Below are 12542 nucleotides of genomic sequence, written 5' to 3'. Positions count from 1 at the left end.
CTATTATAAATAAGGCTGCACATAATTTAAAGTGAAGGTAAAAACATCTGCTGTTGTTTCTGTCATGCATGTGTACATGACAGTGAACATATTCACTAGAGCATCTGTACATGTACAGAAGCTTAAATCTGCCACGTTTGGGAAAGGTCAACTGATTTGGAATATATTATCGCATACATCTGGATAATGTATATACTAGACAGAGAATATATCATTATAGACATGTATCAATTCTATCATGTTCTCCAAAACATCAAACTGTCTCTAGTTAGAAAACTCATGAATATTTAGTCTCTTTCTGTTTTACTCTGGAAATCAGTCTGGCGGTTCCTCCGAAAACTGGGCACCTCACTTCCAGAAGATCCTGCTATACCACTCCTGGGCATATACCCAGAAGACTCCCCACCATGTAATAAGGATACATGTTCTACTATGTTCATAGCAGCCCTATTTGTAATTGCCAGATGCTGGAAAGAACCCAGGTATCCCTCAACAGAAGAGTGGATGCAAAAAATGTGGTATATCTACACAATGGAGTACTATTCAGCCATTAGAAACAATGAATTCATGAAATTCTTAGGCAAATGGATGGAGCTAGAGAACATCATACTAAGTGAGGTAACCCAGACTCAAAAGGTGAATCAAGGTATGCACTCACTAATAAGTGGATATTAACCTAGAAAACTGGAATACCCAAAACATAATCCACACATCAAATGAGGTACAAGAAGAAAGGAGGAGTGGCCCCTGGTTCTGGAAAGACTCAGTGAAACAGTATTCAGCAAAACCAGAACGGGGAAGTGGGAAGGGGTGGGTGGGAGGACAGGGGAAGAGAAGGGGGTTTGCGGGACTTTCGGGGAGTGGGGGGGCTAGAAAAGGGGAAATCATTTGAAATGTAAATAAATTATATCGAATAAAAAAAAAAGCTACAGAAAAAAAAAAGCTACAGAAAAAAAAAATCTGTAAGAAACAAACAATACAATCAAAGTATTGACTCATCCCTTGAAGGCAAGGCATGTGGGACAAACTTCTGAAGCATGTAATCCGTGTTTTACACTGAGTGCTGAGCCAGAGAGAGGGATCTGTCTGCCAAGCTCTTCATTTATGAAAGGCAAACTAAAACATATAGGAAATACGACTGAGGCCCAAGGGTAACAAAGGGCTGGGAAGCTAGCCTTTTTCATTTACTTTTATTTTTGCAAATTTCATACATACAATTTGTTTTGATCAAATAATCACCTTTCCCTCCCTTGTAAATTCTCACCTACTTGCCCCTGCCTCCTGCTCCCTGCCCCCTGACTTACTTGCCCCCTGCCCCCTTCCCCCTGCCCCTTGCCCCCTGCCCCCTGCCACCACACACTTCTTTTTCCTCCCAACTCCATATGCTCTTTTATTTAAGCCCACTGAGTTTCCTTGAGGCTGGCCATATGTGCATGGATATAGGGCCACCTACTGGACATGAGTAGCTTCTCAGAAGCCATGGCTCTGAAGCAGACTCTCCTTTAACAGCTATCAACTGCCAATAACACATTTCTAAGTCACCAGCTGACACCTTGTCCATGATCCTGTACTCACACAATGAAAACCTAAACTCTTGGTCTTCAGTTCTAAGACAAGTTCATCCTAGAAGTGACATTGTTGTGTCACTTCTCAGTATTTTGATGACAAGATCAGGAAACATAGCTTCCTACTGGATGGGACCTAGAACTTGTTCTATTGGAGCACGGCATGATTTATTTCTCTTCTTTTAAAAGGAGAATCAAACTCAGTACGGCTGTATAAGCCTTTAATCCCAGCACCCAGGAAACGGAAGCAAAAAGATGTCTGTAAACACAAAAGCTGCCCGATCTACATAGAGAATATGCTGTTTTAAGTGACAGAGACACAGACAGAGACTGAAAAGCATATATCCTGCCTTGCAAAGTGTTCTACAACTACAATGGATATAGCTGTAAGATAACTTTGGAAATGATCTCTGTGGTTTCCTTTCTACATCCTTAGCAAGCTCTCAAAGAATATGTTAATCATGACTGTAAGCTTTTTGTTTCTAATGGGAAAAAATGAAGTATTTTATTGCTGTGAGTGACATTTGCTTATTAGATTTATAATGCACTCGTTTTAATTGTGTGGTCAAACTTTTTTTTTTTTTTTTTTACAAATGCCTATTCGCATGTGACTGCTACGGAAACCAATACATAAAACATATCCATCATTTAAAAAACTCCCTCATAATCCTTTGCAGTGAATCCTTTCTATCCATCACCCAGGGAAATCTACTCAGTCCTCTGTCGTTATGTATTAGACTACTAGTTGCCTCATTTTCTATAAATTAAACGTCATGCTGTTACTTTTTCATCTGATTTCATTTATTCAGCATGATATTCTTACCATTTGGTTATATTATTAATACAGATCTGTTTATAATTAATTATTAGTAATTAATTAGAATTCTATGCCCAAGGGTCCATCACACTGTCTAAACATTTTCTCACTAAGGAGCACCTATCCTCTTCCCACTTCTTAATTTTAGAAACTGACTTGACTTGAACTTTGTATTGATATGGCTATGTGTTATGATATATCTATTGAGTAAGTATAATGAAGATAACTCATTAGAATATTGGGTAAGTTTCCATTACCTTTATTGTAAACATTAATCTGTCCCTGGGGAGATGGCTAACTGAATGAAGTGTTTGCCCCACAGAGAGGCCTAAGTTTAGCAGTCATGCAGAAGACAATGTGTATGGTGTCCTTCTTGACACCGAGGGGGCAGAAATGTGGGATCCCTTGGCAAACTGGTTAGATCGTCTAGCCAAATCTTAGAGCTCCAGGCTTAGCCTGAGAACGTGCCTCGGTAAAGAAAGTAGAGAGTGACAAAAAAAAAAAAAAAAAGACATCCAAAGTCAACTTTTGTCCTCTATATATACCAGCAAACTGATATATGTATATTGCACACATGTGCTTACATACATACATACATATCTACATGTATACCACACATTTCTATGCAAAAATAATTTTCAAATTTATGATATCATCATACTTCTCACTGCTGGTTTAGAATCTTATTTTTCCACTTTCAACTGCCTATTCTCTCTCTCTCTCTCTCTCTCTCTCTCTCTCTCTCTCTCTCTCTCTCTCTCTCTCTTTCTCTCTGTGTGTGTGTCTCCTTTTTTTCTATCTTTTTTTCCAAAACAGAGTTTCCCTGTACAGTTTTAGCTCTTACTCCGTAGACAAGGCTGTCCTCGAATTCACGGACATCTACTTGCCTCTGTCTCTGCCTTTCAAGGTCTGGAATTAAAGGCATGCACCACAATTACCAGGATATTTTTTCCCTTAAAGAGATTGTTGGAAAAACATAATTTCTAACTTGAGGGGCTGGGCCAACGGTTGGAGACAAGAATTGGTTAGATATATCCTATATGTAACTTAGGCTGGCCTCTGACTCCTAAAATCCCTGCCTCAGTCTCTTAAGTGCTAGGATGACAGAGCTGAGACAACACGCCCACACAGAAGTTTCTAAATTCGAAAAGATATTACAGATTATATTTTTCAACTCTAGTTCCAAGATTTATACTATATTTCAATTATCATTCTAATATTAATAATTTTTAATCACGTTTGCTTACCATGCTGATCTACAAATAAAATAATGAATAAAATGTGAACATGATTGCCTAGTTCATGCATCTGAATGGTTCAACTGTATCTTAACTGCTGAAGTTCTTATATAAAATTCTATCTTATTCTAAAGAGTAGGATGGTTCACAGTAAAATTCCTTCTCACCCTTGCCAGTTGTAATGTGTGTTTGCTCTCCTTGCTTCTATAAAGTTTATTATGTTTATTAATATATTTCCATTTCAGTAATATGGATCAAGAACGTGGTTGCTGGAAGTTTAGGCAATTGCTATACCATTGAGATAGATACTCTGCCCAATAATCCAGACCTGTATTGAATATATCTCTTCAAATGCCGTATTTTTCAGCTCAACTTGACTCGGGAAGCCAAGGGTGAGAATAGCAGTACAAGACTAGATTGTGCTACACTGAAACCTCACTTCCAAAATTGAATTCAATCTGTTTTTCTGCTCAATTAAAAATATTTGTAATTATGTGTATGTTTTTTGACATCTCAGAATATATTTATAATATTAAAAATCACTTTTCTAGTCTTTGCTAATTATATTATCTTTAACATTTTTTTTGCTATATTTATGAACTGGTTACAGCTTTTTTATATCATTCATAATTATGATTAAATTTACCTGAAGTTTAAACACCGTGAACACTGAGGTTTTTTTTTTTTTTTTTTTAGTGAGATTGTAAAGTCTTCCCATGGAGAAGATTAATGAATGTTTTTCACATCATTTTCTTGTTCAACTCAGAGAACTGGAGCATCTATGAAGCCATGAGCCTCTGAGGATCTATCTTAAGCTTAAAGTAAAAGCCGAGCATCCTTTAGTCTCTGGCTGAGTTAGGCACTATACTATGCTACTGTTCTTTGTGGATCCTTACTAAACGTCCTGTACAGGTACCCCATCATCCTAACCAAGGTGGATAAGAGTTTGAACACACTATAGTACTATTTACTGTACACTTCAAAATGTTATTTGATGGGTGACATTCTAGGAAATGTTTTAGCCTAACCTCTTAGATCTCCATAGTGCAGATTAAGGCCCAAGGAAAGAATACCCTTTTCTTTGACACACCTGTGAATCCAGGCTCATGGGACTCCTTGCTTGGAAATCCGCCATATTGTGCCTGTGTTTCGTATTGTGTCATAAGTGTTGGAGAAATCCAAGACCACCCAAGACTCTGAAATCACAGCCCAGAAACACCAACTGCCACAAAATCTGAAAACAGTTCCTTCCACTATTCTGTGGAGTTTTCTAGTTATTTAAAGAGAATCAGCATGTGCCACACGAGTGCTTCCATGGTGCCAGAAGTCTCACACACTGCATTTAGCACTTTACATAAGAAATTGGGACACAGAGGTAGAACTTTAGTAAAACCAAAAGCTAATTAATAAGAGACTATGCGGATGCAGAGGTGGCAACAACAAGAATAATGAATGAGGAAACATTCTTATAAATAGATTGCTTCTTCTGAAGCCAAGAGCTCAGTAAACTGCCTCAAGCCATGTGATTGCTCCAGGATGATAAAGCTAGCTTCCCACTCTCATCTCTCACACTATCAGACAAACACTTGTACGTGCAATGTGAGAGAAAACTTTGTTACAAGCCTGCTCAGAGCTTTGCTGGTATTTCACTGACTGCAAAATGCATCCCACATCCTCACATTTAACAATAACTTTTAGAGTGATCTTTTAAGGATGCTCTTTGCATTTGTGAAAAGGTCCTGAAAATCTTATGAATTAATTCGACTGGAAATGCAATATGCCATCTGCCTGTCTTCCCAAGCCACTGGCACAGATTCTGTCTATGGGTTCTCAAGGTTAAGTCCTACTTGGGCTGCATCTGTTCCTCTTTCCACACAAGATCTCTCTATAACCCCACAGTGTCTAACTCTTCAAACCCTTGCTCTTGCAGGTCCCTCACTGTGTTTCTACTAGAAGTCAAGATTTTGTAAAACATGCTTTACCTTTGGAAAGGAGATTATTCTGCACACATATGCAATGAAAAACAAGTCCCATTACTTTCTACAGCTTTCTCAACTATGTATTGATCAGTATATCTATTAATTTATTTGTGCTTTGTGAGACAGGATCTCACTCTGTAACCCAGTCTGGCTTCAAATTTACTACAATCCTCCTGCCTCAGCCTTTCAAGTAGGACTACAGCCATGAACCATTACACCCAGATTTTCTCTATAGCTTTAAAAATCCATCTTTTATAACAACTACTCTATTCATCTAAATTTTCTTTACAATAAAAATACATAAATGTACAATAGAAGAATCCTTTTCTTTAATAAAAATGTGTATGTGTGGTGAGAGAGAGAAAAGAATCTTTTTTTTCTGGTAAAATTCAGATGAACTCATTGCTCAGAATTAAATCACAAATTTTACAAAAGCAGTGAAGCCGATATTGTGGGCAATGGGCTACTGTTTAATTAGCAATTACATGCACAATTTAGAAACCACTTTAAGATAATTTAGCCTCAGGAGGATCACTAACATAACCTCTCCCATAAAGCTCAATTCCAGGGGGGAAAGGAAGAACATACAGAATAATTTAATAGAAAATAAGGACCTTAAATTTAGGGTACTAATCTCCCAAATTGAGCAAAGCACTCAGTTTCAAATTGTGGAAGATATTGACATGGTGTTTCTTCCCCAGCGTTAGGTTCATTATGTCTGGGATTTGCAGGTAAAACTGAAATGCAGTCAGCCTTGGGAGCCATTAAGCACAATGTGCTTTCCTATAGGTCAGTCAGGGAACTGAAAACAAAAACGCACACTCAACATACCACCTTCACTCCTGCTTCTGATAGCACAGCTGAGTTAGTTCCTTTGTTTAATATAACCAAAGGCTCCCTGATAGGTGTCTTTGACAAGTGTGCACACTGCTTTAGAACACAAAGACAGGAAAGAAAGTGGCTTATGTGAAAGAGATGAACAAAGCGTGTGGGAGAGAGAACACAGACAGTTTTAATTTTCAGAAAAGGTGTTGCAACCTACTGAGTATATCAGGCAAGTGGAGATAGGATTGACTGTCTAGGAAAATCCCTTCTGACTTCTCCGTCTCTATGTGCTCTGACACAAAATCTACATTAAACATGCTGATTTTTTCATACAAAGTAATTCCAACAAGATATTGCAAAGGACACAGATTCTAGGTCCCAGTAACAGCATCAGCTAGCACACCAGAAACCCTTAAGTGTGATCACAAAAGCTTTATTTTCCAAAATAGTAATTTTTAAAGAACACAAAGAATACACATTAAAGGGAGGCCATCTGGTATACCTTCTGCTTAGAGCTTTTTAGAGCAAACTTGCTCTGTGTGTGGAAAATATTATTGCAATATTCCTCTCTCTAAACACACACTATGCATATAGAGAAAATTATTAAGAAGACTAAACTATATATTTAAATAGGGACCATAAGCTGTGGGTGATTATCAATTTATGAAGTTTTTTTTCAGTTCAGGGAATTCTTTATTCACCTTGCTGTTAAGACCTTAATTTATAGAATTAAATCTCTACCCAGATTGCTTGTGGGCAAGTCTATAGGGCATTTTCTAAATTGATGATTAGTGTGGCAGGGTATAGCCCATGGTGGGTGGGCCAAGCAAGCCATGGGGAATAAGAAAGTAATCAATGTTTCTCCTTGGCCTCTGCTTCAGTTTCAGCCTCCAGGATTTTTCTCTGTATTTCCTCAACCCATAAAATGTGACCTGATATTTTCAAGATCAAACAACCCTCCTCGCCAAAAGAAAAACAAAACAAAACAACCAATAGTGGATATATACTTTAACCAAGGACATATAAGGATGAAGACTATAAGAAATTAACTCATGTGGCAGAGGATGGCCTTGTTGGACATCAGTGGAAGGAGAGGCCCTTGGGCTTGACGATGCTAGATGCACCAGTGCAGGAGAATGCCTGGGCGTGAAGAGAGGAGTGGGTAGGTGGGCAGGGGAGTACCCTCATAGAAACAGGGAAAGGGGAGGGGGAAGGGGCATGGGTTTTCTGAGGGTGGGGTGGGGTGAACCTGGAAAGGGGAAACATTTGAAATGTAAATAAAGCAGATATCCAATTAAAAAAGAAGAAAGGATAAAAAAGTAATTAACTCATTAACATTATTTATGACCAGTGTCCATGTTTGAAGCTGCTAGTAACAAAAGAACGTAAAGGTTCAGACTTGCAGCTGGTTGGTTCCTCAGACCCTGGCTTATTCATGCTATCAATATATACACAAATAATTGGAAGTTGTTTTATTTCCAAAGCAATGATTTTTACCAGGTATCCAAACTCTGCTTTAGTTTACGGTCATCACTTACCAAAGGTCTCACAGACCCAAGGATATGAAAAATACGCAATGTGATGACAGTCTCGTATTCTGGCACAGCACTGAAAGAGCCTTTCAATAGCTGTGACCATAATTAACATGCCAAATATGAGCCACCCAAATAAGTACACACTCGTCCTGCAGTCACACAGACCAAAAGCTCAGGACCTACCTTTACATCCAGCTCACAAAGCGACGTCCAGGTATGAGGGCGAGTGGGCTCAATGTCCCGCCTCGGCCCTCAGCTTGCCCCCTTCAACCTTTCATCCCTCCCTTTCCTGGTCTTTTTCATCCTTATACAAGCCCAGACCACCATAAAAGAAACTGTGCTCACATCGCCTTCCTAGAGCAAATATCCTACCTCTCTGATCCCACTTTCTTCTAGACATCTTTGAAAGTTTGTCCTCAACTGAGGACAAACACATGTGATTTGTGGTAAATGGTCTGTGCTTAGTACATTCTCAAGGAGAGTTAAAGAAAATGAATTAGCTATGCACAATTATTTTACTAGCTAGCTTCAGCACAATTATTTTACTCTAATTCTTCCGTATTTCTATTTTCGTCTTTCTGTCTGACATCTCCATGTTACTAGTTCTCCAAATGAGTTCTTCATTCCAATCATACTAAAGTCCTATCTTCATTGTGTATGTATTGTTACCTCAATAGTAGTGACATAATTAGGGTAACTCAAAACTCTGTAGTTATCATTGAGTGGAATGACGATCTGTTTTACCAGCATATCATTCCTTCTTGATAACCACTTGGCGCTGCTCAGATAACCAATCTCTTATTTGACCCTGTGACAAAACTCTACCTGAACACTAAAGTTGACTGCTGTCACCCCCAGAGTCCTTCATCAGGAGTCAAGATGGAAGATTTCTTTAAAAACATAAATCAGATAATTGCACTTTCCGGCTTGAGTCATTTACCACTGTGCTTATAATAAAAAAGATTTCTTTGTCCTATGACATGCAAGGTGCTATATGATTAGGCCATGGCGGTATGTATGACATAATTTCATCCTGTTCTCTTCCTCGTTCACCCTCCCACCTCCAAGAGCTACAGAATCCCTTTAGCATATAAGCTCAGTCTTTTAAGAGGGTCATCAGCTATCAGTGCCTGCATGCCTGGAACACAGGATCTGATGTGCTATATCATAGGACACATTTATTTCATCCGCAACGTCTGTGCTCTCACCCTCGCTAGCACAGACAATGGTTCCCATTCTCTCTTAGTCATTGATTATTTTCCTTCAGAGGATTAGTAACTGACAGACGACAATGAACCATGTGCTTTTGTTTGTGTGCCCGTTTGCAGGTTCTGCTGTTGGTTCGTATAATTCCTCCCACTACAGCACATGCTTTATGAGGGCAAGGAGCCTGTCTATTTTTACATCATGTTACCCCCAACAGGTCACGCCATACTGAGGCATGGTGAATGCTTAATTAAGAGTTCTTGAAAACCTAAACAACCTCAAGAAATCCAGTTCTAGCTATGAGTGGCTCACATGCAGGGGCCATCTGTAGTGTCGGCCACTTGCAGACCCTAAAATTTCACGCACAATCATCAAACTCCAATCACATAAACAAGACTGTCTCAGGTCTGCAGGAGCATATAACAATCAGAATCATGCTACCTTTGTCATAAGACATAAAAAAAAATTGTGTTTTTTACTATAACCTGTCTATGTCACATCCTAAAACTATATATATATTTAAGAGTTTATTAAATTTTAAGATAATGGTTTCTCCCTTAAGAACTTATCCCAAATACCCTACTCCCTAACTTCTGAAAAATAGAAATAAGAATAAAATAAAATAAAAAGACAAAAAGCACTTACCTCCCTTTTTCTACCAAGAGTAACACGTCTACTTTTTCTCCATTTTGAACCATTGTGCTGATTGCTGGAGAGACAAAAGGATCAATATTTCTTTTTAATGTTAATATATGCATAGATACATAAGCCTTCCAAATTCCAGGTGAAGCTGCCACTCCCACATGCAGTAAGGAGGAGTATCCCAAAACTAAGCATCAGGGCAGGGTCCTTACTTAGCTCCTGCAGTCTTCTTAGGTGCATCCTCTCTTCCTGAGCTTCTTGCGTTTGAAGGCAAAAACACAAGCTAGACTTGTCCATAGCAAACCAGCCTTTTCTCCACTGGTCCAGGGCGTGGCAGTCTTTGTAGAAGAGTTGACCAATCAGATCATAGTCAGCTTCTGTTAAGTTTTCAGCAACAAAGGGAACAAAACGCTGTTAAAACAAATACAGAAAAGTAAGAAAGACAGTGACAATAGGAAAGCCCTTCCCTTTCTACAGATAGAGGGAAACTGGAAAAATAATCTTTGTTTTCTTAAAGATACCAAGGAAGTTACAAATTCACAATTATTAGTCAAAACTGCTGTGAGATTAAAGGCAAACAAGTAATGCATATATCCAAGTAGCAGCAGTGCCACACACTTTGTTTTCATTGTATGTAAATGAAATGAGAAATTTCTTTCTTGGTTTGTGCAATCTTTTAGAAGTTCAGCTTCTAAACTTCCATTCAGTGTGTGCTCCTTTTGCATCTGACTGAGTCTGCTTCTTTCCTCCTGTCCTTGGGTAAGTAACATACCCATAGGAAGACACGGGAGAAAGAAAATGTCTTTACAATGTGAAGACTACCTTAACCATCAAAAATAGAGAATTAGCTCACAAGGACAATTTTTGCTAATGTGATATGTGGAATCTTTGTCTGTTTCAGGTCCTAGGAAATCTGCGTTTAACTTTTTTTTGATGGCCAACTTTGAAAGTGTGAAAAACTTTCATCCTAGAATTGTAGTTAAAAATGTTCATAGAGCTTTGAACCGCAACTATAGATCACAAGTTAAGAATCTTTCCTGGACTTTGCAGATAAAAAATTTAAATACCTTGGCTATTGTCTCTGTCCATTTTCTTTGAATCTGAGATGTTTCGGCTCCAAACAAAAAGACACGTTCTGAAGGTAAGTAGATTTCAAAGACAAAGATGGGCCTACAGCAAGCACAAATAAAAAGACGACCATACAGAATAAATGAATGTGATTTAAAAATTTAAAAGTCAAAAGAAAAGCAAATGAAACAATATTCAGTTTATGCAACAATAACAAATATTGAATAGAAAATTGGCACCTACAACTATGGCTATCAAGAAAAATATCCTAGTATGTAATAATAATAACAATAATAATAATAATAGAGTTCATGTAAATGAATATGAAAGTTATTGTTGCAAACCTCTCCTATCATAAACATTACTAAAATCTCTGTTCATAAAACTGATTTATATGCTAGTGTTTATACATTTTCATTATTTTTACTATAAAACAAACAGTAAGATATTTAAATCAGCATCTCTCAGGCTGTTTCTGAAATACCTTAGAGGCTCATTGAAGTTTTTAAATAAGTAAAAGACATTATATAAATGATTCTTAATCTTTTAATTTCAACATTTTCAGACCATCAAAGTACCCAAATAGTCTTGAAATTTATCTTTGAATTTGGTCTTTAATATCTCTGAGGGTTGTAGCTATAGTTCAGTGGGAGAGTGTTCACTTGAGGCATTTGATATAGTGTTTACTTTAATATGAGCCAATAATCACTGAGTCTTCTCTTCTCTCATCTGTTTTATTATATGATGCCCTTTAAACAAATATATGATTTTTGCTTTTAGCCCACTACTTAAATTAATCATAGAAACAAAAGTACTTCGGTGTTCAACAATGGATTGCTATGCTATTGAGTACTTTTCAGAGAATTTCCTATGGAGATTTCAAATAAAATAAACTAGTTTGAAGAGTCATAGAACCCTTCCACAGAGAGCAACGGAAGACCATGAAAGATAACTACATCCTCATTCCCTGTTACAGGGACTACCAACCCCTTTCATCCCCCAGACAGCAGCTCAAGGCGGGACCTACCCAGTATTCAGATAGAAGTCCTCTTTATGGACAGACAGGCAGATAACTTCGCTGATGTTAATGGTACCATTAGGTGTGGTGCACCTGTCGTTCTCATAGTAACTCAAGAAGCCACCTTCTAAAACGCACCATTTTTTATTTGTCTCTAAGAATTTGAAACAAAGCAAATAGAAAAGAGTTATAATATTAAACTTTTAAAACGTCACGACTACATTCGAATGAAAAAAACGACAAATTCCTTATTTAAGATAAGGAATGTCAAACTACCTATCTTAGCAGAGATAAAATCGATATACTTTTGCTTTCCAAAACATTGCCATCTATCTGTAAAGAATGCACCCGATGAAAATGAGTATGACACTGATGACCATAGACGCAGCCCAATTTATGAACTAAAAAGCTTCAAAGCAACTTGGGAACCCCAGAGACTGAGGTCTGGACAGAGCACTGAAAGGAGAACAAACGCATAACAAAAGGCCAAGTCCATTGATTCAGGAGGATGTAAAAGGCCTGTTCAGAATCTGCAGTGTCCATTCTCTCCTACTTGGGAGTTTTCAAGTTCTTGTTATACAGGGATTGGCACATTATGGGTAGGAGCCAAATCAGACAATGATCACCTGGCATAATAAAGTTTTATTGG

The 12542-nt window shown here is 37.9% G+C and overlaps 1 protein-coding gene across 2 annotated transcripts in view; it reads right to left on the bottom strand.

Annotated features, from left to right (window-relative positions):
* Positions 1–12542, bottom strand: part of Arap2 (ArfGAP with RhoGAP domain, ankyrin repeat and PH domain 2) — a 169855-nt gene that overhangs the window by 60275 nt on the left and 97038 nt on the right. For both annotated transcript variants that reach the window (XM_052199605.1, XM_052199606.1), the window contains exons 16-19: positions 11903–12047; positions 10875–10977; positions 10020–10218; positions 9811–9874 (exon numbers count right to left, since the gene is read on the bottom strand). In XM_052199605.1, coding sequence (XP_052055565.1) covers positions 9811–9874; positions 10020–10218; positions 10875–10977; positions 11903–12047 — 511 coding nt within the window. The remainder of the gene's footprint in view (positions 1–9810; positions 9875–10019; positions 10219–10874; positions 10978–11902; positions 12048–12542) is intronic.

The sequence above is a fragment of the Apodemus sylvaticus genome, chromosome 11 (assembly GCF_947179515.1).
Source record: "Apodemus sylvaticus chromosome 11, mApoSyl1.1, whole genome shotgun sequence".
Taxonomy (NCBI): Eukaryota; Metazoa; Chordata; class Mammalia; order Rodentia; family Muridae; genus Apodemus; species Apodemus sylvaticus.
Note: the sequence above shows the minus strand (reverse complement) of the source record. Positions and strands in the feature narration are given on the sequence as shown.